The sequence below is a fragment of the Sus scrofa genome, chromosome 15 (assembly GCF_054392235.1).
Source record: "Sus scrofa isolate SSC_HxYL_T2T_F1_AM1 chromosome 15, Sscrofa_HxYL_maternal_Yorkshire_Landrace_v2.0, whole genome shotgun sequence".
NCBI classification, from domain to species: domain Eukaryota; kingdom Metazoa; phylum Chordata; class Mammalia; order Artiodactyla; family Suidae; genus Sus; species Sus scrofa.
Window position 1 is genome coordinate 52,006,013 of NC_139397.1, and position 26,801 is coordinate 52,032,813.

General features: G+C 41.2%; 3 protein-coding genes and 1 long non-coding RNA gene across 7 annotated transcripts in view; 3 read left to right on the plus strand and 1 right to left on the minus strand.

Annotated features, from left to right (window-relative positions):
- Nucleotides 1-8,079, plus strand: SPAG11B (sperm associated antigen 11B). The gene is made up of 3 exons (XM_003362076.5): nucleotides 1-283; nucleotides 1,173-1,322; nucleotides 7,655-8,079. Exons 1-3 carry the CDS (start codon nucleotides 133-135, stop codon nucleotides 7,786-7,788), a joined length of 435 nt encoding a protein of 144 aa, XP_003362124.3. The 5' UTR covers nucleotides 1-132; the 3' UTR covers nucleotides 7,789-8,079.
- Nucleotides 1-26,801, plus strand: part of LOC404703 (prepro-beta-defensin 3) — a 103,187-nt gene that overhangs the window by 49,959 nt on the left and 26,427 nt on the right. The window lies entirely within an intron of this gene.
- LOC146395841 (uncharacterized) overlaps nucleotides 8,080-26,801 on the minus strand; it is a 20,298-nt gene continuing 1,576 nt past the window's right edge. The window contains exons 1-4 of one of the 2 annotated variants that reach the window (XR_014829771.1): nucleotides 17,382-17,506; nucleotides 14,914-14,980; nucleotides 10,152-10,246; nucleotides 8,080-9,934 (exon numbers count right to left, since the gene is read on the minus strand). This is a non-coding gene — a long non-coding RNA (uncharacterized LOC146395841). Of the gene's footprint in view, nucleotides 9,935-10,151; nucleotides 10,247-14,913; nucleotides 14,981-17,381; nucleotides 17,507-26,801 lie in introns of those variants that run through there. The other variant, XR_014829772.1, reaches the window with a different exon arrangement.
- Nucleotides 15,522-25,209, plus strand: SPAG11 (sperm associated antigen 11). The gene is given in 3 exon segments (NM_001129977.1): nucleotides 15,522-15,667; nucleotides 21,563-21,678; nucleotides 24,937-25,209. Coding segments are annotated over 2 exon segments (258 nt in total). The 5' UTR covers nucleotides 15,522-15,667; nucleotides 21,563-21,578; the 3' UTR covers nucleotides 25,095-25,209.

Consider the following 26,801-nt stretch of genomic DNA (forward strand, 5'->3'; position numbering starts at 1 on the left):
TCACCAAAGCCCAGTCCAGGCATTCAGGCATATGATTTACTTCCTGAGAAAAGTGGCCCATTATTTGTTCCACTAGCAGTGGGACGATAACGCCTCTTCCTGTGTCCTTGGTGAGCAGTAAGTAATTCTGGAATGCAGCTCTTCCCCCAGCCCAGCTATAAAGGAAGCCCTCCCTACTGCCCGCCTGCAGCCCACTCTGGATGTCCCAGCTGCGGTCCTCTTGGTGACATGGAGCGACTCCTCCCTCCGTTGACCCTTCTCCTTGTGGTCCTGCTGTTTCCAGGTGAAGCGGAACTAGGACCCGGGCCTGGGGGCCAGTGTTTCTGTGCCATGGTTGTTTCTGGGATGGGAGCCCAGGCTGGGCAGTGAGAAGCTAAGCCCTGGGAAGCCCCCTTCCTGGTGGGATTAAGGCAGGAGTCTTCTGCCCGGGTTTGTGAATGACACTTTGTGATGATGGCATAGCTTCCCAGGAGATAGGGTCCCAACCCTGACTCCACTTTCTCATCCTTTTACCATCCCCCTCCCCTGACAATGAAGGACAGTGTGTGTCAGGAAGGACCTTAAATTTTAGGGAGGTCTCAAAAACTACCTTGGTGACAGCCTAGGGGGATGCTGAGCTTGGCTTCCATGGGGCACTCCGGCACTACCACTCACCCTTTTCAGACAGCCTTCATTTGTCTCTGTCCCTGTCTCTCTGTCTCTGTCTCTCTCTCACACATATAACATTTGTCCTTCTTCCAACCTACTCTCTTTTTTTTTACACCTTTATTGAGGTATAGTTATTACACAAGGCACTGCATCTACTTAAATAATACACCAACCTGATGGTACCATCAGCACAGACAAGAGGATGGACACCAGTACCTCCCAAAGTTTCTGTGTCCCTTTGTGTGTGCTCTTGTTTTCCTGGGATAAGAACATCTAACATGAGATCTACCCTCCCAGCAAATTTAGAAGCACTCAATGCCCTGTTCTTACCTAGAGGCCTCAGCAGGACAGCAGGTCTGGGACGTACCCCTCCTGCATGCCTGGAACTTTATACCCATTGAGCAACAATCCTCCCCTCCTCCCCTTCCACTGTCAATCATCCCTTGGAATGTACGCATCTCATCTCATGGGTCTGTGAATGGAGGGCTCTGAATGTTCTGTGCTGTGTGATTATTCTTAAACAGGATTTTCCAGAGCCACGTATGCTAATTACCAAGGTACCAAGGGTCCCAGAGAACTAAAGGGAGAATACCCTGGACAAGAAACAAACAAGTCTCACCTGTTACGCCACCAAGTAAAACGCTACCTCTTGCCACGCACTCCCCCTTTCCAGGGTAAGTAACAAAGCATGGGACAGGGTCATTGCCCCAGAAGCTTTTAGTGGAAGAATACATGGGAAGCTGACTGGGTGGGTGGGGTGGGTCTGAGCGGCAGCAGAGAGTAGGGGCTGTGTTTAGAAGATACTATGTGGATGGTGAAGGCTGCTCTGTGTGTCAGAAAGGTCATGGGGTCTGACAGCTCCCCTGGGTGGGACCCCTGAAGGTCTTGTGAACTATGGGGGCACTGAGAGAGCATCTGAGGCCTGCTCTGACTTCATCCAAAGCTGGTATCAGAGGAGGTACTCCGGGGTGTGAGTGAACAGTGGATGGCTCTGCAGAAGGGAGGTAGCCAAAAGGCTAGAGAGACGAGCCTCAAATCCTTACCCTATAAAGGGTGCTGGACAGAGAAGAGGAAACTCAGCTGAGTTTTCAGAAGCAGCTTTGGGAAAGGACTGAAGGTGGCTTGAGAGGCCCACCCTTTTCCTTAGGAGAAGGGTTTGGGGCCCCTTTTGCACCTCAACACACTGGAGGTGGGCTTCAGCAGAATCACTTGGATAGGGAGTTCCCGTCGTGGCGCAGTGGTTAATGAATCCGACTAGGAACCATGAGGTTGCGGGTTCAGTCCCCGCCCTTGCTCAGTGGGTTAACGATCCAGCGTTGCCGTGAGCTGTGGTGTAGGTTGCAGATGCGGCTCGGATCCCGCGTTGCTGTGGCTCTGGCATAGGCCGGTGGCTACAGCTCCGATTCAACCCCTAGCCTGGGAACCTCCATATGCTGCGGGAGTGGCATACAACAACAAGAACAAAAAAGACAAAAAAGACAAAAAAAAAAAATTAAAAAAAGAATCACTTGGATAATTTAATATGTGTCCCCTGCTGCGTGAGGCCACAGGGGCCTGATGTCTCTTCAACCTCAAAATCTAACAGGTGCCAGGTGCTCAGATGAGCTTCCCTAGAGCCAGGTGCAAAGGAGAGGATGATGTTGCTATGGAATGGGCCTGCATTCTAGCTATTTGGTGGGGAGAATATGTGTGTTTTCTGTGGTTCAGATTTAGACCTCACACAGGGGTAACCTTTGGTCCTGTTGAAGATGAACCCTGTTGAGGACACCAGGTATCAGTAACAACATGCCTTAGATGTCACCAGGTACTGAGAGCCTATGAAGGAGTAAGCCATGAGCTGGAGTAGACCTATTCTCCTGCCAGCTGACTCCAAAAGCACAAAGTCAGCTCATTAGAGAACAAATCAGTAAGAAACTCTGATCTTCATGCTCTTTGTCCACCTCTCTGTTACAAGCCTGTGTAGTGTCAGAAACCCCAGTTTCAGCTAAGGGAAGAAACCTAGAATCTGTAAAGAAAAGAGCCCATTGCTGACCACACCCTGTGCCCTGTCCATGGCAGCCCTGAGTGATGAATTTCAGGGAAGCTGTGTGGTCTTCCTGGGCCTTTGCCACTGCGTCTTAGTAACATCAGGGTCAACCAGCACTAAGAATGTAGCTTTTCTCTAAGGAAGAGTGAATTGTTCACATGCATGTCTGTCTGTCTGTGTGGTTGTGGGGTGGGAGGTTAGTTGACAGGGATGGTTCTTAGAGCAGAAGGAAGGAGAAGGCTGGTGCTAGAGGAGGATGCTGTTGGCAGGATCACCAAGAACAGGGAAGGGAGGAGGTGTGTGAGCCACAAAGAAGGCATGACACAATGGCTGGGAGATTGGAGATAGACCTTTTTTTTGCTTAATACTTTTTAAATTTTATTTTTTATTTTTATTTATTTATTTTTATTACTCAGATGAATTTATCACATTTGTAGTTGTATAATGATCATCACAATCCAATTTCATAGGATTTCCATCCCATAACCCAAGCACATCCCTCCACCCCCCAAACTGTCTCCTCCGGAGACCATAAGTTTTTCAATGTCTGTGAGCCAGCATCTGTTCTGCAAAGAAGTTCAGTTTGTCCTTTTTTCAGATTCCACATGTCAGTGAAAGCATTTGATGTTGGTGTCTTATTGTATGGCTGACTTCACTTAGCATGATAATTTCTAGGTCCATCCATGTTGCTAAAAATGCCGGTATTTCATTCTTTTTAATCGCTGAGTAATATTCCATTGTGTGTATGTTCCACATCTTCTTGAACCACTCCTCTGTCGATGGACATTTAGGTTGTTTCCATGTCTTGGCTATTAGAAATAGTGCTGCAATGAACATCAGAGTACATGTGTCTTTGGGAGTCATGGTTTTCTCTGGATAGATGCCCAGGAGTGGGATTTCTGGATCAAATGGGAGTTCTATTTTGAGTTTTCTCAGGCATCTCCATCCTACTTTCCACAGTGGCTGCACCAATTTCCAATCCCACCAACAGTGTACAAGGGTTCCTTTTTCTCCACATCCTCTCCAGCACTTCTTGTTTGTAGACTTTTGGATGATGGCCATTCTGACTGGTGTAAGGTGGTACCTCATCGTGGTTTTGATTTGCATTTCTCTAACAATGAGTGATGTTGAACATCTTTTCATGTGGTTTTTGGCCATCTGTATGTCTTCTTTGGAGAACTGTCTGTTTAGATCTTCTGCCCATTTTTGGATGGGGTTGTTTGTTTTTTTGGCATGGAGCTGCAGAAGGTGTTTATAAACTTTGGAGATGAATCCCTTGTCAGTTGATTCACTTGCAAAGATTTTTCTCTCATTCTGTGGGTTGTCTTTTCATGTTGTTTAGGGTTGTCTTTGCTGTGCAGAAACTTTGAAGTTTGATTAGGTCCCATGTGTTTATTTTTGTTTTTATTGTCAATACTCTTAAGAGGTGGATCTGAGAAGATGTTGCTGTCGTTTATGTCTGAGAGTGTTTGGCCTATGGTTTCCTCTGAGAGTTTGATAGTGTCTGGTCTTCTGTCTAGGTCTTGAATCCATTTGGAGTTTATGTTTGTGTATGGTGTTAGGGGGTGTTCTAATTTCATTCTTTTCCATGTGGCTGTCCAGTTTTCCCAGCCCCACTTATTGAACAAGCTGTCCTTTCTCCATTGTATATTCTTGCCTCCTTTGTCATAGATGAGTTGGCTGTAGGTGCGTGGGTTGACTTCTGGGCTTTCTCTCCTGTTCCACTGATCTATATTTCTGTCTTTGTGCTAGTACCATGTGGTTTTGATGATTGTTGCTTTGTAGTATAGTAGAGATTGACCTTTGATGCTCTCAAGATGGTCCATTAATTGTGATTCACCTGTTAGAGATTCTGGGCCATGTGAGTTCTGTGTCCTCTGTAGGTTCTGTATCTCCAAAGTCACATGAAAAATTGTGGGAAATGTAAACCTGAGTAGAGAATAAGGGACCAACTGCCACATTCACTATGCAAAACCCAACACCCAGAAGAGGACTTGGTACATTACGGGTTCTCAGTAATGATATCTCTTGAGTGAATGATCAGGTAAATTGGTTTTGGTTCATGAAAAAAATGCTCAGTGGACAAAATGTTGTGAACTTATCTATTGTACATGCAATTCATAGCATTAGCTCATTTTGTCTTGTAAGATACTTGTGGAAATCCATAAGACTAAGACATTATCATGAGAAATAATAATAACATTTATACACTGCTCACTTTGTGATTCTGTTACAACTGCTTTCCCTTGCTTCATTTCATCTGCAGAGTAATCTTAGGAGAGAAGTACTATTATTATCCCCACTTTGCAAATGGGTCAACAGAAGAACAAGCCCCATAGGCCTTCCCCAGGTGATGATAGAGCTGTTAATAGCTGGGCAGCCAAACAGTCTGTAAAGACTGTACCATATTTCCTCTTATTTCTCTTGCTGACTTGTTTGAAGATTCTAGGCCAGGGACTTCTGGGAGCAAAGCATTTCCCACTTGACTAAATGAGTACTACTAATAATTTGTATATAATAAGCATATACTATGTGGACAATTTGCCAGAACTCATACAAACTGGAGGATAGGTTTTAATCATCTTCATCTGATGGTCAAGGAAATCTAAGCTCCTTGAAGAGTAAATTTCTCAAACTCCCACATCCTAAATAGCAGAAAGTTGTGTGAATTCAGAACTATCTTCTTCTAGAGCCTATAATATTATCCTCTCTTGTTTCAATTCAGGATTACTAGTTTTATTAATTTCTGAGAATTAACTTTGGTGACTAGAGATACAGGTTAAATTGGGGCTGGATGGTGAATGCTGGCTTGGACTGTGTGTAGTATCAGTAAGAATGATCTCGTCAGATTGGTGAAAGGTGTATGCTATTTCTGTTTCCCACTGGAAGAGGCTTTACCATGACAGAGGACATGCAGAAAGTACAAAGGTCTGTTTTTAAAAAGACTTCATTTCTATTCGTATTAAATTCCCCAAACAAGGAAATCTATGGAAATAGAAAGTAGGTTAATGGTTTCTTAGGGCTGGGGGTTGGGAAATGGTGGACAATGGCTAAATGGTTTAGGGTTGGTTTGTTTTTGCGGTGATAAAAATGTTCTAAAATTTACTGTAGTGATGGTGCACATATCTGAGAATCTACTAGAATCCATTGAATTGTACACTTCAAGTGGCTGAATTGCATGGTATATGAATGATATATCAATAAAGTAGTAAATATGTGAGATTAGAAAAAAATAACTTCGTAACAAGTGACATATGTCATCATGAGACTAGAAAACTTGGAGGGACACCATAACTCCCTTAAAACAGGATTTTTTGGAGTAGATCAGAAGACTGAACAAGCCAGAGAGTGAACATTATAGAGAAGGAGTTCTGAGTTTCCACAAGAAAGGGATTCCTAACCATCATTGCTCTGTGGCTTTGACACAGGATGCCCTAGAAAATGTGAAAGTTCTCACAGTGTTGAGATGCTTCTCACAGTGCCATCGATGCCAGACTGGAAGTAATCCCTGGATTGTATTGGGACTTAACTAGATGGATAATAGGTCTGAGGAAGTAAATCTCTCTTGGCAGAAGCAGAGCTATATACCTGGGGTTGATTTTATGGTTTTGAGCTGGAACCTATGAACCATATGGTGTACTTGAAATAATCAAAGGTAGAGATGTAGACAATAGAATGGTGTTTCCAGAGGATGGGGGTAGAGAAATAAATGGAGTTATTGTTTAATAGGATAAAGTTTCAGTTGTGCTCAATGATTAAATTCCAGAGTTATGCTGTACCTATCGTGGTGCCTCTAGTGAATGATGCAGACTACATTGAAAAAGTTAAGAGGGAGATCTTATGTTTGTACCACCAGAAAAACAAAAACAAAACAAAACAAAACAAAAAGAGATACAAGGAAACTTTTGGAGATGATAAATATGTTTATTACCCTGACTGTGGTGATGGTATCATGGGGGTATGCATATGTCTAAACTCATCAAATTGTATACATGCATTATGTGCAGGCTTTTACAGATTAAAAAAAAAGACTGTTGATCTGAAAATGAGGTGATAAGAAAATAATTTCAATTGATTGACCAATCAACTCATTCATCTGGCCAAATAATTGTAATGCATACTGATGAAAGAATTAGGAGAGGAAGAAGGTCACATCTTTTCACATTTAATTTGTCAGAAGGTCAGAACCCCAATTGGTGGCAGAGCCTCGGACAATCAGAGCAGCTTCGGCGTCTGTCCATCCAGTCTTCCCTAGCCGGAGACATACTGTCAATTCTTTGATATTGTGCCTCTGCTTTCATCATGTTCATCAATTTTTTCTCTTTTTTAACCCTTGCCCCTTGCTCTTTTCCATCACTTGTCATCATTATATATTATTTAAAATAAAAATTAATGTTAAATCATTTTAATACTTGACCTGTAGAGTGAGATATCAATTTCACATTACTAAAGTAACTTGACACATGTTTAAGGGATCAGATTGTCTTCCAGGCTCTCCCTCATAGCAAGGGGAAGAAAGTAAATCTCAACTCTTTAAAACTCTACCTTCTGCCACCCCTGTTTGCCTGGCCTAGTTCCTCAACTCACTTTCCTCAGTGACCATTGTGCTTTAGTACATGGTTGATGGGGCAGTGTCCCTTCAGTTTGCCTCAGAGAGTCCTTATTGTACCCTGACACAACATTCTAAATGATTTAAAGTACAATATTCGTATTGTAACATATTGCTCACCTTTTCTCTTCCCAGTTGCCTCTGAATCGACAGTTCAATTTTTTTAGGGAGAGTGAAGGTGACTTTTAAGCCACAATTAGGGATCTGAGTTTGATACTGTCAAAATGGCCACATGGATATATGATAGATCATATACAATGAAATCTGTTTCCCATCCGTTTCCATCCTCCACCATATCCCTTTGAGCTAAGATAACAAGTGTCTGATTCTTGAGATAATCTTGAGACTAATGTTGATATTTCTTCATACAGAACCTGAACCAAATTTCAAAGTTATCAACTGCAAGAAAAGTGAAGGCAGATGTCAAAACTTTTGTAATTATATGGAAATGCAAATTGGCTACTGCTCTAAAAACAAAGATCCCTGCTGTTTACCTCAGAACTGAGGCTGTTGACCTGGGAGCCAAAGCTTTGTCCACTGCTTGTTCTCCAGAGCCTACAAGCCAGATACAGATGTTTTGGAGAAGGGGCTGAAAAAGAGAGGAGCTGAGGCTTTGTCATCTGTGCCAGATAGTTTAAACATTTTATTGCAGAAAAATAAAAGACAGAAACCGGCTAAATGTCATCGTTTGACATGACCTTAGAGAAAATGACTGAGCTTGTGACGAACAGTGAGTTCTGAATCACACACACTTTTTACTTGTAGATGTCGATGAATAAATTTTCATGAGAAAGCATTCAAGTCATTCGTTCTTTTATTTTAAAAATATTTTTAAGTACCTCCTTTTGTTTTAGGTACTGAAAAACCTAATGAATTGGAAACATGAATATATGGGGAGAAAACCATCTCAATAAGTAAAAACAACAACATGCTATATTGTGGACATGTCCAATATGTGGGGAAGATAAATATAAGAGAATTAAGAAAGGATTCCTGTAGAAACTTGAGCAGGATTTTGAAAGATAATTAGGAGTTCAAGTGAAAGAGAAAAGCTGAGATATTCAGACAAAGGGTGCAATTTGTAGGAAGTCATAGAGACACAAAAGAATGAGAATGGGGAGTAGCTTCTTTTGAAGTCAAAAGAGAGGGACTGATTACAAGTAGCAGATGAGGGTGCGGGAAAATGATGGGATGTTGTCAAAGAAAACCAACATTATGCTGAAGACCTTCGACTGCTGAACAAGAGAGGGTTACTAGGTGCTCCAGGGGAGTGAACACAAATGTATTTCAATGTTAGAGTGTTTATTTCTAACAAAAGAACTTGGGATGGGCTGGAAACATGGGAGACCAGAGGCAGGAAGGTAATAGATGGTCGCAGCAGTGAAGTCCGAGGACATCTGTTAGCGGCTAAGGTGCAGATAATGGCTGTGACACAGGAACAATCAAGGGGGTTCTAAAGATATTGAGTTTACAAGTTTGGTGATGGAGAAGAAGGAAGAGCATGGGATGAACAAAACAAATCCCAGGACAGGGTGGAGATGAAGAGCAGGAGGACCAAGGTGAGGGTCAGATCAGCTTGGGGGACATTGTATCAGAAGCCCAAGGCTTCAGTGTCCAGCAGAGACATTGGTGAACTTACATGAGTTCCAAGAGAGAGGAGGAGGCAAGATATAAAAGAGTCAAAATCATTCACTTGTGGGTAGAAACTGAAATCTTGAAAGTCTTATAGTTGGTTACTGAGGGACAGCTTTCTGGGGGAGCAGAGGAACAAAGCTGATATTTGTGTGAGGCAGAGAAAAATGAGAGCGATGGAGACAGGTCTACAAGCCTGGGAGGGAGAAAGCAGTCCAGGAAGGAGAGTGATGCTGAGACAACAGGCAGACACACTGGGAGAAAGGCGAGGATGCCTGTGTCCCCATGTTTTCTCAGCTGCAAAGAGAGATAGGGCACCTGGGTCCTTGGTAGAGTTCTGTTAGCCATAGAGCCAAAGATGTCACTCTCTCCTTCTAAGTGGCAAGAACAAAAATGTATTCAAGGCAGCTCTTTGTTTTTTGTTTTTTTTTTTAGTGTAAGAGTTAATTTAGTAATTAAGTGTGAGAGCAAAGTGGGGGGAAGGTGTGTGTGAGAAGACTTTAAAGGAAGCATAAAGTTGAAATGACTAAGAAGGAGATGGAGAAAACCAGAGCCCTCCCTGCAAAAAGCACATCTAAATATGTCACCATTCTCCTTAAATCTCCTTAAATGATGCCTCTGTTCCAGTTCATTCAACAAATATCTAGGAGGCATCCACCATGCCCCAGGAACTATTCTAGATACAAGAGATCCAGTAATGAACAAAATGCCCCTCGGGTGTATAATAAGATAAATGGTATATTAGAAAGTGATGAAGACATGGAAATAATCTTCTTTTGATCTGCTCATCTTCAGAAAGAGATTAAATGTCCTTGAATCTGGAAGAGTCGCATGCCAGGTCCTCTGTCCCCAAGACCGGGCAGGCCCTGTTTTTGCCCTCATGGTTCTGGTCAAAGTGCAGTTAGGTAAGGGCAGGATGGTCAGACATCTAACTCCATGCTATGGGAGCCCTTCATGAGTGCAGAGGGCATGTTGCAGGGCCCAGCACCTCTTCTGTATTGTCTTTGTCCAGTAAGTATCTGTGAGCAAATGAAAGAATGAAGATAGAAGAGGCTTTGGGTCAGGGGGAGCTTGAGGAAGGGTCTCCAGGCCCTTTCCTCTCCTTCCCTTCCTCTAAGCCTCCCCAAACCCAAGAGAAATCCTTGGGGAAGCATCTTCAGGCGGGTGCAGACTTGCTCCTCATTCTCCCCGTGGGCTGGGCTGCCAGGATTCATGGTCCTCATGGGCGATTCTAACTTGGATAGTCAGGACTAAGGGAGTTTCCATCTCCTGCCTCTTCCAGACCTTGGTACTTCTTCAAACGAAGATTCAAGGACATCTTAGTAGATCCACTGTGAAGAAATAGTGGAATTTGCATAAACCTGATATAAAATACTTATAAGAAGTTCCCATGTGGCTCAGTGGGTTAAGAACCTGACATTGTATTCGTGAGGATGTGGGTTCAATCCCTGGCCTCACTCAATGGGTTAAGGACCTGGTGTTGCCATGAGCGAGCTGTGGTGTACGTCGTAGATGCAGCTCGGATCCCCTGTTGTTGTGGCTGTGACATAGGCCTATAGGTGCAGCTCAGATTCGATCCCTAGCCCGGGAATTTCTGTATGCCACAGGTGTGGCCCTAAAAAGAAAAGAAAAAAATTATAAGTCGTGACTATTTTAGGCTTGAGTTAATTGTTAGTAAACTGTAACTCCTTCCCTCTACATCTTTCTTTAGTTCTTATGAGTTAAGATTCCTTTCTGATGTTGTTATTGTGGGTATCTGGGTTGCAGTCAGGATTCCAGAGCTCAGAGTTACAAATCCAGATGTGCAGGCCTCTTTACCAAATGCTCCCTTTCCAGGCTTCTTTCTGATTAAGCGCGTTCTGTACTTAATTCACACAGAGGCACACTCACATGAGGCTGATGCTTAGGAAGAGTGAAGGTGTGATAAAACCAGTACTTACAAATCAGAAGCACTGACACTTTATATAACCTCTTTGTGATGTAATTTTTAAAATATGTATGTAAGACGTAAAATACTGTACTTGCTGACTCATTATTCTGCTTCTCAGAAATTACTCTCCAATGGGCGTAAAGTAAGTTATTCAAATGAAATAAGTTCTAGAGATCTGTGACACAACACTGTGTTCATAGTTAACATACTGTAATGTGCATTTAAAATTTTCTTAAGAGGGTAAATCTCATGTTAAGTTGTCTTGCTTTTTTTAATTAAAAAAAGAATAAGAAATTATCCTCAAGAAATAACAAAAATGTTTTGAGAAGCTTTTTGAAAAAAAATTGTGTCCAAAATAGAGCTGTATATTAGCAAACTCTGTTGTTTAAAAGGATATTCTATGTCCCTTAGGTATAATAAACAAAAGCAAATAAAAACCATATAATGCATAAAATAAAAAAACTTAAGGTAATTTTCTGTCTTAGAAATTATAGGATACAATTTGTATATATTTGATGGAAAATTAATTGTGAAAAATATGTCCAAAAGCAAAAAAAATGATTTTAGTATCCAATGTTAAGATTATTGGTGATTTTATTTTATTTTTTGCTTTTTAGGGCCACACCTGAGGCTTATGAAAGTTCCCAGGCTAGGGGTCGAATTGGAGCTGCGGCTGCCAGTCTACACCACAGCCACAGCAATGCCAGATCTGAGCCCTGTCTGTGACCTACACCACAGCTCACAGCAATGCAGAATCCTTAATCCACTGAGCAAGGCAAGGGATTGAACCCCCATCCTCATGGATACTAGTCAGTTTCTTAACCCACTGAGCCACAGTAGGAACTCCCTGTTGGTGATTTTAAATGATTTTATCTTTAAAAATACTCTGTCAAGTTATTGTATTACTCTTCAATTTTATTTATTTTTTAAAGATTTTTATTTTTTCTCTTGTGGATGACTTACAATATTCTGTCAATTTCTGCTATACAGCAAAGTGACCCAGTCACACACACACACACACACACACACACACACACACACACACATTCTTTTTCTCATATCATCCTCCATCATACTCTTCCGTCACAAGTGACTAGATGTATTTCCCCCATGCTATACAGCAGGATCTCATTCCTCATCCACCCCACGTGCAATAGTTTGCATCTACCAACCCCAAACTCCTAGTCCCTCCCCCTCCCCCTTGGCAACCACAAGTCTGTTCTCCAAGTCCATGAATTTCTTTCTTTTCTGTAAATAGGTTCATTTATGACATATATTAGATTTCAGATATAAGTGATATCATATGGTATTTGTCTTTCTCTTTCTGACTTACTTTGCTTAGTGTGGGAGTCTCTAGTTCCATCCATGTTGCTACAAATGGCATTATTTTGTTCTTTTTATGGCTGAGTAATATTCCATTGTCTACCTATAACACATCTTAATCCATTCACCTATTGATGGACATTTAGGTTGTTTCCATATCTTGGCTATTGTGAATAGTGCTGCAATGAACATATAGGAGCATGTATCTTTTTTTAAGGAAAGTTGTGTCTGGATATATGCCCAGGAGTTGGATTGCTGGGTCATAACGTAATTCTATTGAGTTTTCTGAGATATCTCCATACTGTTTTTCATAGTGGCTGTACCAGTTTACATTCTCACCAACAGCATAAGAGGGTTCCCTTTTCTCCACACCCTCTCCAGCATTTGTTATTTATGGACTTATTAATGATGGCCATTCTGACTGGTATGAGGTGATACCTCATTGTAGTTTTATTTTGCATTTCTCTAATAATTAGTGATGTTGAACATTTTTTTTCATGTTGGCCCTCCGTATATCTTCTTTGGATAAATGTCTATTCAGGTTTTCTGCCCATTTTTCAATTGGGTTGTTGTTGTTATTTTTCTTGCTGTTTAGTTGTATAAGTTGTTTGTAACTCTTCAATTTTAAATGTACTTTTAAAGAGACAAAACTGATGTGCCAAGGATAAATATGTATGTATTCATAGACCAAGAATACTATGATCTTAGGCAAAGACAGTCAAGAGAAGACTTAAGTTGCCTCCAAAAAGTCATGAATTTAACCTAAGAAAGAACTACCCGGCTATTAAGATTGTAAGATATTCAAGCATGTTATACAGAGAGATTTTGGGAATGTACTTGGTGATTCATAAGAAACAGGTGAAAGCTGATTTTTTTTCTGCCATTCCGTGTACGTTTTTGCAGTTCTGCCTGGAGACAAGGGGGTGAGAAGTCTGGCTTCTCAGGGTCAGTTCTGAGCCAGCAGCTCTATTGTTCATCCCGCGTGTTCTTTCAACGGGAGTCCACTGAGTGCAGGGTCTGAGCCCTGTCCAGACTTCATGGACACTTGCTGTGCCCCGTGGGAAGAGACCCTTCAGGCAGCAGGTTGCTCCAGGTCATTACAGAGCCAGTTGTAACATGCCTGACTGCCCTGCTGTCTGCTCTCCTCCTGCACCATCCACTCTCCGTGTCCTGCCCGCCCACTGCACCCCTGAAAGCCTTACTGGGGGACTTTGATCCATGTAGAGCTGTCCTTCCCCCAGGGCTCCCTGTCATCAGGAAGTCTCCTTCCTCCTCAGAGTGCAAGGTCAGCTAGGGTGGGCAGAGTGGACAGGCTTGGTCAGTCAGAGCCCTGTTTGGCTTCCTCTGGTGAATAATGGCCACGCATACTCCTTTTTTCCTGTCCACCCATGTGGTGGTCCCCACAGCCCTGAAGCCTTGGCTTATTCTGAGCTGGCTTACCTTTGTCTTCTGTGTCATAGGGAATATCCTTACTGGACCAGAAGTCTCATAGCGATAAGAACAAAATTAAAATTAGTGTGTCCATCAGGTTCAATCCCTGGCCTCACTCAGTGGGTTAAGGGTCCAGCATTGCCATGAGCTGTGGTGTAGGTCGCAGACACGGCTCAGATCTGGTGTTGCTATGGCTGTGGCAAAGGCCAGTAACTACAGCTCTGATTCAATCCCTGGCCTGGGAACCTCCATATGCCATTGGTTTGACCCTAGAAAGACAAAAGACAAAAAAAAAAAAAAAAAAAAAAATTAGTATGTCCAAATGAAGGGAAACTGGGCTCATTACCACAGTCCCTTTCTTGATGGACAAGAAGCACTTCCTGGAGTCAGATGATAGATAGCATTACCTATGAGGACAACAGGATGGGAATGGACCCTGCTTTGAGGAATGACATCAAGCCCCACTAGGGAGCGGAGGGTGCTTCCCTTGGTCCGATTAAAAGGCTCTGATAGGTCTATAGGCATCAGTGTGGTAGAGCATGTGGCCGGCCCTTTACACTTTCAGGAGGGTGGGAAAGCATCGGAGAACCTGTTTTATCCCTTCCATCAGCTCCCTGTGGCTCCTTCTCTGATTTGTCTGCACTCTGCTCCTTCTTGCCCCGAGAGCTCCCTTAGAGAAACCTAGTTGTCACGTCCTACCTGTCTTTCCGAGGCTCCCAAGTGTCCTTTATTATGTCTGTTTCACTGTAGGACAAATTAAGGGCAGAGTTAAGTGAGCCAACCTAGATCAGGTGGCGATCAGATGACATGCCTAGAACCCTAATCCAGCTCACTTTGAGCCAGAAGACTCAACGGATGGGCTCTTTTTTGCCTCACATAACACTGATGTTTCTAAGACAACACCCATTTCTTTCTCAGGAAGTTTCCTGGCAGCACTGGCCAGGGCAAGCTTCTCCACAAGCCCTGGAGACAGGTCTTTCCCTGCAGGAGGACACTTGTGTCTGTGAGTCCCAGAGGACTATATGTGTGAGCAGAGGAAGTGGCACCTCCTGGGAATGCCAGCTACCTGGTTTCTAGTCTCAACTCCAGTAATAATTGTGTTGATTCTTTGTGTAACTCTTGAGAGCACAGTGGACAAAAATGTCCTAAACCCTAGCTCTTTGAGATAGTCAGTGAGCTGTATTTGTATGAATGAGTAATCCACCTTGGAAAATAGGTAGCATGACTACAGCTGGTGAAGACAATTCAACAGACATAAGTGCCCTACTGCAGTGCACTTCAGCATTGTCTTATGTTTATTAGTTAGGCAAGTACCTCAGTGGACACAGGAAAGGTGGCAGCAGGATCTTGGCGTGCTCTCAAACTGTGAATTTTGTTGAGCCTGGAAAAGAAAAGACCCATGAGACAAATGGGACAAGAATTTCATGTAGGACTTTAGGAAAATGATAAATAATTGTCCCAGCCTTTTCCCCGGCTTACCCAAGGGTCGGGTGAATGACTGTTAGCTGTACAAGGGGGTGTAAAATGGAGGATTATAGGACGTAACTAAAGAACTGAGACAGAATGGTGGAAATAAAGCCCCAAAGGAGTTTCAGGGTTAGGAAGAAAGGAGGCTGGTTATGCTGACTATTCACCCTTGTCTTTATTTGTAGCTACAGGAATAAACATGAAAGACAGACACCTTGGGTGTCTAGGCTGAGGAATCTAGGCTGAGAGGAAGTCAGTGGGAAGACCATTTCAAGCAGATATTGTGGTAAGACTCCTTAGCCAGAAATAGAACATCTCCCCACAGCCAAAGTCAGGTGGCAGGGACCCAGTTTATTATTTCACTTGGTCTAAACCCAAGGGCTGTGTTAATGCAGTTCATGTGCCTGGGAACCAAGGGCTTGAAGGAAGCCTTTGACAACTAGAGAAATTATCTTGTTATAGATAATCCAGACACTTCCCTATGGCCTTTAGGGAAGTGTGACATAATCCCATTGGGATAGTGAAGGCTGAAAATCCTGTTTATTTCTTTAGAAATAAAAATGAGGACATGAAACACTATATGTGGTGAAACAGACATAAGGTGAGTAAAGAGCCAGTTTGGACAGAGGAAATGTAAGTATGAACGTAAGTATGACATTGAGAGGGGAAGAAGAATTTAGCCATCACTAATGCTTTTCACTAGTAGATGTGGCTTCTGGAACCAAGAGAATGGCAAAGCCATACAGTTTTAACATTGACAGACGTGGTCATGCTTTCGGGCCTCATGACGAGTCTTTAACCTTTGTAACAAGGATATATGAAAATAGATCTAAAGGCAGAAAATAGCATCGGGCATTCCTCTCCCTAAAAAAATCCCCCCAAAAACAAAATAAAACAAACAAAAAAGAGGCAATGTAATACAGAAACAAGTGTAAATTTTGTAATATTTTCCAGAATAGCATTTTGATGAAGTATTTTCTGATTCCTTGAATATTTCAGAATGATTTTCTTTTTTACCCATGAGTGATAATCAGTCAGGGAATGAATTCCTTGCAACACAATTTTCCACTTAAGATCTCATGGATGTTGTTACCCATCTAGTTTTTAGTGTAGTTGTGAGAGATGTGTAAGGCAAGTCTGCTTTTGTAGGTATTTTTTTTTTATAGGACTCCTGATTTTTGTAGGCTTTTATTTCTTTTTGTTTGTGCTTTAAATATTTAATTAAGGCATATTTAACTATAGTTCTAATTTAGTTGGTTTTATCTGAATGGTAAGTCCTATAAAGTGGCTCATTTTAGTAATTCTCTACTTCATAAACTATTTTTAAATTATATTTTAACATTACTTCTTTTTCATAATTTTATTACCACAAAAACACTTACCATGTTATCTATCACATTAACAAATGTTAAGTGTACAATACATCATCATTGTCTACAGGCAGTGTAGTACAGCAGATCTCTAGAGCTTGTTCATCTTACCTAATTGAAACTTTGTACCTGTTGATGAATAATTCCCTGTTCCCTCTTATTCCAGCTCCTGGTAACTGCTCTTCAGCATTTTATTTTTTTTGAAACTTTTCTGTTTTCTTCTCAGGAATACCGTAGCCTTTAGACTAACTCTCTTTCTTCTGACTTTTGTGCCTCTCCTTCTCTAGTAGCTTCTGTCTCTCTTTTTCCTCCTCGATCTGGAATGCCAGCTCAGTTTAATCTTCACATCATTAATTCAACTTTCAAAGTGTCAACTTTTCCTTCATGCCACAGAGTTTTTTTTACTCTTCCAATTCATTTTTCTCATCTTAGCCTACTATTTTATTCCACTTTGCTTTGTCCTTACAGACAGTTGATGTAATTAGTAGATGCTATGTTTTTTTTTTTTTTTCTTCCAAAAAATGCTAGAGACAGAATTGTCTTCTGATGCCTGTGGTGGCTTTTTTTCACAGGATGGTTCTTTTCTTCCCAGTAATATACCCTGACCTTTATTTGGTAGCATTTTTCACATACACCATGTATTCATTTGAATTCTGTCTCTGTTGGCAAACATGAATTAATTCAGAAGTTATTGAGTACCTGTTACATGATAAGCACTGTACTAAAAATGATGGCAGGTGGGTGGAATTCCCAGCCCCATTCTCATTGTATCCAGTCACACGTTTAGTGAAATTGTTAGACTGAAATTGGAAGTAAAAACTCCATAAAACGCTGGGCAGAAACAGCACAGTCTTGTGATTCTCAGAACCTTATGGAAAGGGGGAAAGACCTTTTCCCTCCTTGTGTCACAGAATGCTGCAATTTTGGTGCCTAGGGGTCCAGTACCTGGGTGTCCAAGTCAGTCAGAAGAGTAACAGTATATTCTGTCAGGAGACTGTTGTGGGGTTCCAGTTCACCAGGCTGTCCTCAGCAGATGGCTGTCATTTCTCAAATACACCTACTGTAAACACGTTGCTTTGAGTTTTACTTGACTTATTTATAGTCCCCAGATAATCCCTTGGGGAAATTCTTAATTGTTTCTCTTACTCATACAAGGAAACCCAGCTGATAGCCAATGGCCAAATTAGTGTTTGGTTTTTGTTAGTTAAGTGACAACTTAAGATAACAAAGCTATGACAATGCATGATGAACACATATAAAGGAAGAAGATAGATTTTAAATTATGACCAAGTATGTGGAGACAAAGAATATTGCACAAGGAACCAAAAGATTCCCATGGTGTAAACTTATGGTTTTACAGCATTTGTAACCTTATATCCCCTATATTTCTGTTTCTTGACTATTAAAACTGGAATACAGATAACTCCCCTGTCTAGATAATGGAATTTTTGAAGAGCCAAAGCTTCTGAAAATCAATTTCTAACTATAAAAAGGGCAGAAAAGCAAGACATTATGATATATAATTCTATAAAATAACAAATACAGATTTTTCAACTTGATCATCTAACTTCCAAATTCTGTTGCTTCATATATCACACAAGGCCAAATAAGAAGTATAGAAATATCATGGAAATATACACCATTTTGGGGTCCATATTACAATTTCATTATGATGATCTATGGAACAGGATTTTATTATTATTTATTGTGTTATTGAATTTTAAAGATAGAACCAAAGAATTGCATAACTTTCATACTGTAAGGTACTGAAAAATCACAATGCTTCATTCTACAGATAGAGGGGTGAAGATTTTACCCTGAGAACCACAGAAGTTTTATTAAGATTTTAAACTATTGCACTGGTGATGATACATTCTCAATTTTATAAGATTAGTGAAATATTTTTCATTTTGTTTGAAAATATTGTGGCTGAACATCCTATAAGGAATGAATTCTACAAATAATGTGGCTGAACATGAATCCAGAAAAAGTTCTTTTCTCTTTATGGATTTTTAAAGAATTTTCTCAGGAAGTCATTTGTCCTCAGATCCGAAAGCATCACAGATTGCCTATAGACATAAAGGTGGAACTAAAAGTTTCGCTTTAGATTTCACAAATAAGATCAGAATGTATTCTATTTTATATGGTTGGGGGGAGTGTAGAGTAGTTTGTGTGTGCATATGTATGTGTACTTACTATTACAATTCATCACATTGGTAAAAGAAACACCTTCTGACCTTTCAAAGATCTGGTTCCTGGAACCAAAGTACACCATCCTTGTGTCTTCAGGTGAGTCATTTTCTCTAAAATGAGAGGAATTTTTAACAACACAATCATTTTTTTTTTTTTTTGGTCTTTTTGTTATTTCTTGGGCCGCTCCCGTGGCATATGGAGGTTCCCAGGCTAGGGGTCGAATCGGAGCTGTAGCCACTGGCCTACGCCAGAGCCACAGCAACGCGGGATCCGAGCCGCGTCTGCAACCTACACCACAGCTCGTGGCAATGCCGGATCATTAGCCCACTGAGCAAGGGCAGGGACTGAACCCGCAACCTCATGGTTCCTAGTCGGATTCGTTAACCACTGCGCCACAACGGGAACTCCAGCAACACAATCATTAATGGTTCCTTTCTGTACTGATATATGATTTCAAAGGTCCTCAAGATTTTCTCTTTATTTTGCCATAATAAAATATGCATGATGCAAGGTTTACTACTTTAACCATCTTAAAGTATACAATTCAGTGGCATTAAATACAGTCACAATGTTGGGCTACCATCATCACTACCTAGTTCCAGAATCTTTTCATCACCCAAAAGGAAACACCATACCCATTAAGTAGACACTCCCCATCCCCACCCTTCCTGGCCCCTGGCAACCACTAATCTACTTGCTGTCCATATGGATTTGACGGTTCTTGTTTCATATAAATGGAATCATATGCTATGTGGCCCTTTGTGTGGCTTATTTCAGTTAACAATGTTTTCCAGATTCATCCATGTGGGAGCATGTATCAGTACTTCACTCCTTTTCATTACTGAATAATTGTCCTTTATATGGCTCCACTACAATTTGTTTTTCCATTCATCAGTTGATGGACATTTGGGTTATTTCTAGTTTTTGGCTATTGTGAATAGTTATGCTAGGAATTCATGAACAAGTTTTATTTTCTAGGTCATATAATAACTCAGTTTAACTTCTTGAGGAATCATCAGACATTTCTACAATAGCTGCACTATTTTGCATGCCTACCAGCAGTGTATGAGGGTTCTGATTTCTCCATACCCTTATCGGTACTTTCTATTTTCCACTACATGGTTGTTGTTATTATTATTATTTTTTAATGCAAAGTGCTATGTCTCTGTGGTTTTCATTGTATACCCTAATGATTAATAATGTTGAGCATCTATTCATGTGCTTGTTGGCCATTTGTATTTCTTCTCTGGAGAAATGTCTATTCAGGTTCTTTGCCCAGTTTTTAATTGGGTTGTCTAATCATTGTTGAATTGTATCAAGATTTTCTTTTGCGGGGGGCACACCTGCAGCATATGGAAATTCCTGGGCTAGGGATCATATCGGAGCTGCAACTGCTGGCCTATGCACAGCCACAGCAATGCCAGATCCAAGCCACATATGTGACCTACACCACAGCTTGCAGCAACACCAGATCCTTAAACCACCGAGTGAGGCCAAGGATCGAACCTGCATCATCATGGGTACTAGTCTGGTTCTTAACCCACAGAGCCACAATGGGAACTCCCAAAGGTTTTTTTTTTTTTTTTTTTTTTGTCTTTTTTAGGTCGACACCTGTGGGGTATGGAAGTTCCCAGGCTAGGGGTCCAGTTGGAGCTGTAGCTGCCAACCTACACCATAGCCACAGGAAAGTGGGATCCAAGTTGCATTTGTGTCCTGCACCACAGCTTGTGGCAACGCCAGATCCTTAACCCACTGACTGAGGCCAGAGATCGAACCTGTGTCTTCATGGATACTAGTTGGGTTTATTATCGCTGAGCCATGATGGACACTCCAGGTTTTCTTTTAATATATCATAATGCTTTGCTATTTTCAAATGTTTTCAAACCCAAATATATCTTTCATCTCTCCTTATTGTTTTATTCTATTCATGAGTGTAATACACACTGGAATAATTATCTTCTGTGTTGAAACAAATTGAGCTTCAGTTTCTTTCAACCCTGTAATTATACAAATCTATGAACCTATGACCAGATTAATGAGATCACTCAGTGAGCTTGAATTTCTAGTTTGTCTTCCTTTGAAATGGCCTGCCTGATTTTCCAAACTATGAAATTCTTCCTTAGCGGTTGCATTCTAAGTCTGTGATTTTGAAATAGATTCAAGTGTAGAGGAAAATGTGGGCGATAAATACCAATGCTATTGATTTATTTCTTCCCCCAAAAGAGCCAGTTTTCCAACATAGCTCATAGAATTTCCAAACTGCAAGAAAGCAATCTCCAAATTATATTTTCACAACTGTTTGAACTTTCCTACTGAAAAAAAATATACCATCCACCTTTACCTTAAATCTTTTCTAAATCAGGTCAGTATAAATAGCAAGAATGAATACAAAGTATAAAACATACTTTTTTATTGTTTCCTCTACCAAGTTGACTTTTGAAAAAGGACCCATACATTTGAGTATATACACTCAAATAAAACTCTAGTGTTTTTAATCAAACAGTAATTCTTGTGTCTTATAGCTACACTTCCTCCATTCACAGAGCTTCATTCAGAATTATAATTATTCACTAGAACTTGAGCTTTTAGGATGTGTTTTTAGGTAGGGAAGCCAGTTTTCTCAAGGTCAAACCAATTTGCTGATACTTTTTTAAAATGGGTGATTTCAGAGATGTGTTCAGGACAAATACTTCACAGAAAAAGAATTTCAAATTTTAAGATTCATTTATGTTTGAATAACATACACACACATCTTAATACCTGCTTTATAATTACCAAGCACAAGATGGACCTTTTTATTGGCAAAGAAAGGAAATTTCCCAAATAATTTCCCCTTAAGTCCTATTTTTACAGGTGTTTTTACAAAATCCAGAAAGGTCAGCAGGTTACGATATCCTTTGTTAGGACCCACTTCCTTTGCTTAATCTTTCTAGACCTGAAATCTCCAAAATGAATGCCTGGCCCATCTGGCTTCTGAGTGCCCACACTGCTCACCTGCAGGAGACTGGATCTGCCACCTGCCATCTCTCTGTCAAAATCCATTTTGTAGGTAAGACTCATGATCAAGTACATTTGTTGCAAGTTGGTTAATAAGACAGGAGACCTTCTCCAAGGGGTCTTGTAGCTATTGTGCAGCTGTTATAAAGAATGAAGTTCTTGGAGTTCCCGTTGTGGTGCAGTGGTTAACGAATCCGACTAGGAACCATGAGGTTTCGGGTTCGGTCCCTGCCCTTGCTCAGTGGGTTAACGATCCGGCGTTGCCACGAGCTGTGGTGTAGGTTGCAGACGCGGCTCGGATTCCGCATTGCTGTGGCTCTGGCGTAGGCCGGTGGCTACAGCTCCGATTCAAGCCCTAGCCTGGGAACCTCCATATGCCACGGGAGCGGCCCAAGAAATAGCAACAACAACAACAACAACAACAACAAAAGACAAAAAAAAAAAAAAAAAAAAAAAGAATGAAGTTCTTCATGCCCCTATTTCAAAAGTCTCTAGAAAACATCAAATGAAAAAAAGCCAAGTCTAGAATAGGATGTATAATCTGTTATCATTTGTACAAAAAGAGAAGTTTAGATTCATATGTGCTTATATTTACACAGAAAACCTCTGGAAGGATTAATAAGAAACTAGTAATCTCCTTGTGAAGGCCTGGGGGACAGGATGGAAAAAAGACTGGCTTTTAACTTATTAGTGAGTGGATTTCAAGAGAAATAAATCTAGGTGATGCTGAGTCTAAAATAAAGTAGGGGCAAAATGTGTAGCTGCATCACCAAGCATTTTAGCATCATCCATTCTGTAAGCCTATGTGGGAGGCTATCTTTTTGGACCTGGCCCTGACACCATCCTTCCTATGAAAAATTGCCTGTGTCCACTTCTCAGGTGGAGCTGCATCCTGCACCCCTGTGCCCTGCCCTCGCCAGCACAGGTCAACTCAATCTTCAGATCCAGGCTCCCTGACTCCCTCCTCAATCAAGAGAACTTTGCCAAGTGAGAAGAGTGTCTGCCCTCTTCCCCCAAAGTAGACCACTTTCTGACTTTTACTACATCATCATATAGATTTGTCAGATTTAAAAAATTATACTCTATGCTGTGTCCAGCTTTTTTCCCCTCTTTCTCTCTCTCCTTTTTCATTCAGAATGTTTCTGAGGTACATCCATGTTGTATGCATGCTGTCACTGTTTAGTGATACAGCGTTTGAGTTGTGTTCTGTTGACAGCTGTAATGAAGGATGAATATTCTTGTACCTGTTTTTGGCGCACGCGGGCCCAAGCCTGCTGTGTGTACACCTGGGACTGTGTCCACGTGTTCAATTCAGTAGATTCTGCAGAGCTGGAAGCCTCTTGAAGGCAGGCACCATGTCTTTGTGCATCTCTATCCCTATCACTCAGCCCAGCACCTGGTGCTAAGTAACCATCAACCCTGTTGTTCTCTTTCTGCTTCAGCCTCAAACCACCAAATTATTGGTCAAGCCCTGCTTCCCTGGATACCAAGAAGCCTGTCTATTTTTAGGCAGAAAGGAAGAGTATTCAGTGACTTCTGCCCACATCCTTAGTCAGTAGACCAGATAAATGTGCTCATTCCTGATTAGTGTTCCCTAAAACCTATAAATGTCCCATTTTTGTGCCTGTTTCTCTCCACTCCACTTGGCTCTTTCATCAGATTTGCTTTTCTGGACTGGAGGACAGGGAGCCCTGAGGGAATCTTAAAACATGAAGGTCCTCTTTCTGTTCACTCTTCTCTTCTGTTTGGTCCCATTGAATTCAGGTAAATATCTCCTGGTCAGGTCACAGAGCTGGCTCGCAGCCAGCAGATGTGAAGTGGGAAAGACTGGGAAAGGAAGTGCAGGAATTCCACTGATGTATGTGTCCTTGGTGGAGTTGGGGGCGGGCTGCCTAGGGATGTGTCTGTATTTCTTAGTGGGTGTAGGTGGACCCCTCTGGGGCTCATCTCTGGACTATTTTGATCTTTCTTATGAAGAGGTTTTAAAAAGCTAAGTGTGAGTTTTCAGTGTGAGTTTTCAGGACATCTTTGCTCCGACACAAATAGAATGCATTCACTACAGTCTGAGAAAACCTTGTGGATAGAAATGACAGTCATACAGATTTCAGAGTTGGAAGGGAATGAGTGATCTTCAGTGGAAATCCCACACTTTTCGGAGAGAGGAACCAAGCTCCTGAGGAAGGATGCTGTCCTGCTGTGCAGTTTACAAGTACAGTCATAGCAGTTATGCATTCTGATAATTGTATTCCTTGGGCTTTCACAGAAAGCCTATTTTACAAATGAAAACTGAGGCATAGCCAGTGAAATTAACTATCCAAGGAGAAAGAATTTGTTATGGGAAGAAGGAGACCAGCCCAGATCTCCAGATCCCTAGGCTGTGGTTCTTTTACTTCCATCAGAGATGGAGCCATCTCTTCACTTGGCTCTCCTCTCCTAGCCATGAAGAGCAGAAATGACCTGGGAGCATAGATTGCACCCCATTTGGAGCTGAGACATTGTACAAGGTTGTTTTAAATCATGCAGGACCAACACTGTGGGAAGGTTTGTTTTTTGTTTTTTTTCAGTTATGATAGATGGCATTTGCAGACCTGACTTAAGACTTTTCTTTGTCATCTCATTCCCAAAGAGGAAATGCTTTCTTTTTTTTTAATTGAGGTGTAATTGACATATAATATTTGTTCCAGGTATACAATATAATGATTCTATATTTGTATATATTACAACATAATCACAGTAAGTCTAGTCAACATCCATCGCCACACATAGTTAAAGTTTTTTTTTTTCTTGTGACAAGTAGAAAATTCTTTCCTTATGGGAATACTGGGTGGCCCTCTTTGACCTACAAGACCACAAGTCATGGTGAGGAGAAAGGTTTTCTTTTCTTTTTTGTCGCTGTAGACTATGAAACTGAAAATTAGTCTACAAACTAAGAATCAGAACTATTTCCCATTGTCATAGAGACCAAGACCCACCCCTCCAATTATTCTACTCTGTTCTCCAAAACTCCCTCTTTTTTTTTTTTTGTTATTGCATTAATTTACAGCCGTCACCAGGAAGGCTGAGAAGCCTGATATAATACAACATATACAAATATTATATGTATTATATGTATCCTCCTGACCATACTTTGAGGTATAGATTATTGTCCCTGTCTTAAAGCTAAGAAACTGAAGCCCAGTTAAACTGGAACCTGTCCAGATACTAAAATTTTTAAGAATACGGTAAACATGTGGAGTCCTGTGGGCTGGGGTCATCCATTGTTCTTTTGTTACAGGAAGTAAATATCAACTCTGTTCCATTGTATCAATAGGAGACATTCCACCTGGAATTAGAGATGTTATCTGCCTTATGCAACATGGAACCTGCAGGCTGTTTTTCTGCCATTCTGGTGAGAAAAAGTCTGAAATCTGCTCTGACCCCTGGAATAGGTGCTGTGTACCAAATACAGAGGAAGAAAAAAGAAGTTAAACGATGAATGGTGGTTCTAGCACCTAAAACCTAAGCAGGCAGGAGGCAGGTGGGGTCTTGAAGTACCCTAAGGGTTTAGAAGAATGTGTAACCCAATAAATATGTGTTGAATGAATCCAGCACCAAGGATGAAGGTCTGATAGAAGATTTTTCCTAAAAGCTTGCCTACTTCACCTGTTTCTGTTTTTTTCTTTTAAAGACTCTCAGAATTTTATACTATCCACCTCCTTCCCTTTTTACAGAGAACAGCTCTTACTTACCCACAGATGGGGTAGACCAAAAACCAAACTGAACTGCAAACTGCTGTCATCTTTAGGGAGACAGAAATGTGGCCAATGTACTCCCTTCTTTTCCATAGAATAAGATCTTTCTTCTCATCTAACGCAACCCAGGCCTCATCCTACTTATTCTCAGACAACAACACGCCTTGCCCCTTGCCATAGCCTCCTCAAGTAATAATGACAGTAGGTCACATGTAAATAGGATTTAAAAAAATTTTCAAACCTTTAATCTTAGGTTATCTCAGTTGATTAACATGTAATCTTATGGGCATATGTAATAAAGTTAAAGCAGTTCCATTTTAGGGCTGGAAAAAAATAAAAATCAGAAGGTTAAGTGAACTTCCCTAGGTGAAGAAATCATAAGCAGATTCTGGGCTTGCCTAATCAATCAAGTGCTCATTGTTTTATGTATTTCTCAGCAAATAAAGCAAGGTCGGGCTCTTGTTCATGAAGATTCCTTGACACTCATAACCAGTGGTCCTTTGCTTTTCTCTCTCTGAATATTAGTGAAATTTGTCACCATATCTTTGAGCCAGTTGTCCAAAAGCAATAAATATTAATTACAGGTACGAAACATAAAAGAGTACTAAAAGCAAATGTCCTGGTGTATGAGACCTTGTGCTGAGCTTTTTCTAAGACTAGTTACATAGCTTGATCAGATATCTTCTCTCAGTATTTCAACTCACTGCGTGAGTCCAGGTTGCTCACAAGTAAGCTGAACTTTAAGAATCACCGAGAAAATCTGCTTCTAGGTTCCTGTTTTGATTCCTAGATCAAGTTTCAATAAACATGTGGCCTAATGCCTTGGCCTCTCTCCGGGATCTCCTAAACTCACTCTTGGTTGTTTTCTAAATATAATCAGACAGACTTGTGGGGTTGGAATGGAGCCTCTCTTAATCACAGGCATCTCTGTGGAGCCCTTTTGTCATCCCTTCAAAGGGTTGAAAACTAGTTCCAGGCCTGGCGTGAACACCTGCCTGGGAAGTGCTGTGACACAGGCTTAGCTTTGTTCCCAAGTGAAACACAAGAAGTCTTCATGCTCCAGGACAGGCAGACACATACCCTGCAAGACTTCTATGTCCAATACATCAGTCTAGGGTCAGTCACTGCGCTGCCATTATTTACTAACGTGTCTACTGCTGGACTTTGAAATCCTCAGGACTGGTCTGGGTCTTACTACTATGTGTAATGCTAATGACCAGCCAAGCGCAGTCAATGTGAAACAGGTGAAGGAATGAATAAATTAAGCCAAGCCTCAAACAGAGATCTTCTTCGTCCATCACTGCTGTCCCTTTTGACCCAAGGACAGGACATAGTGGCCATCGGGGGACCAGGGACACCCTACTGTAACTATTGCCACATCCCTGTCATAGCCTAAAGCCTGCACTCCCATCATTTCTCTCACAACTGGCCAGAAAGTGGGACA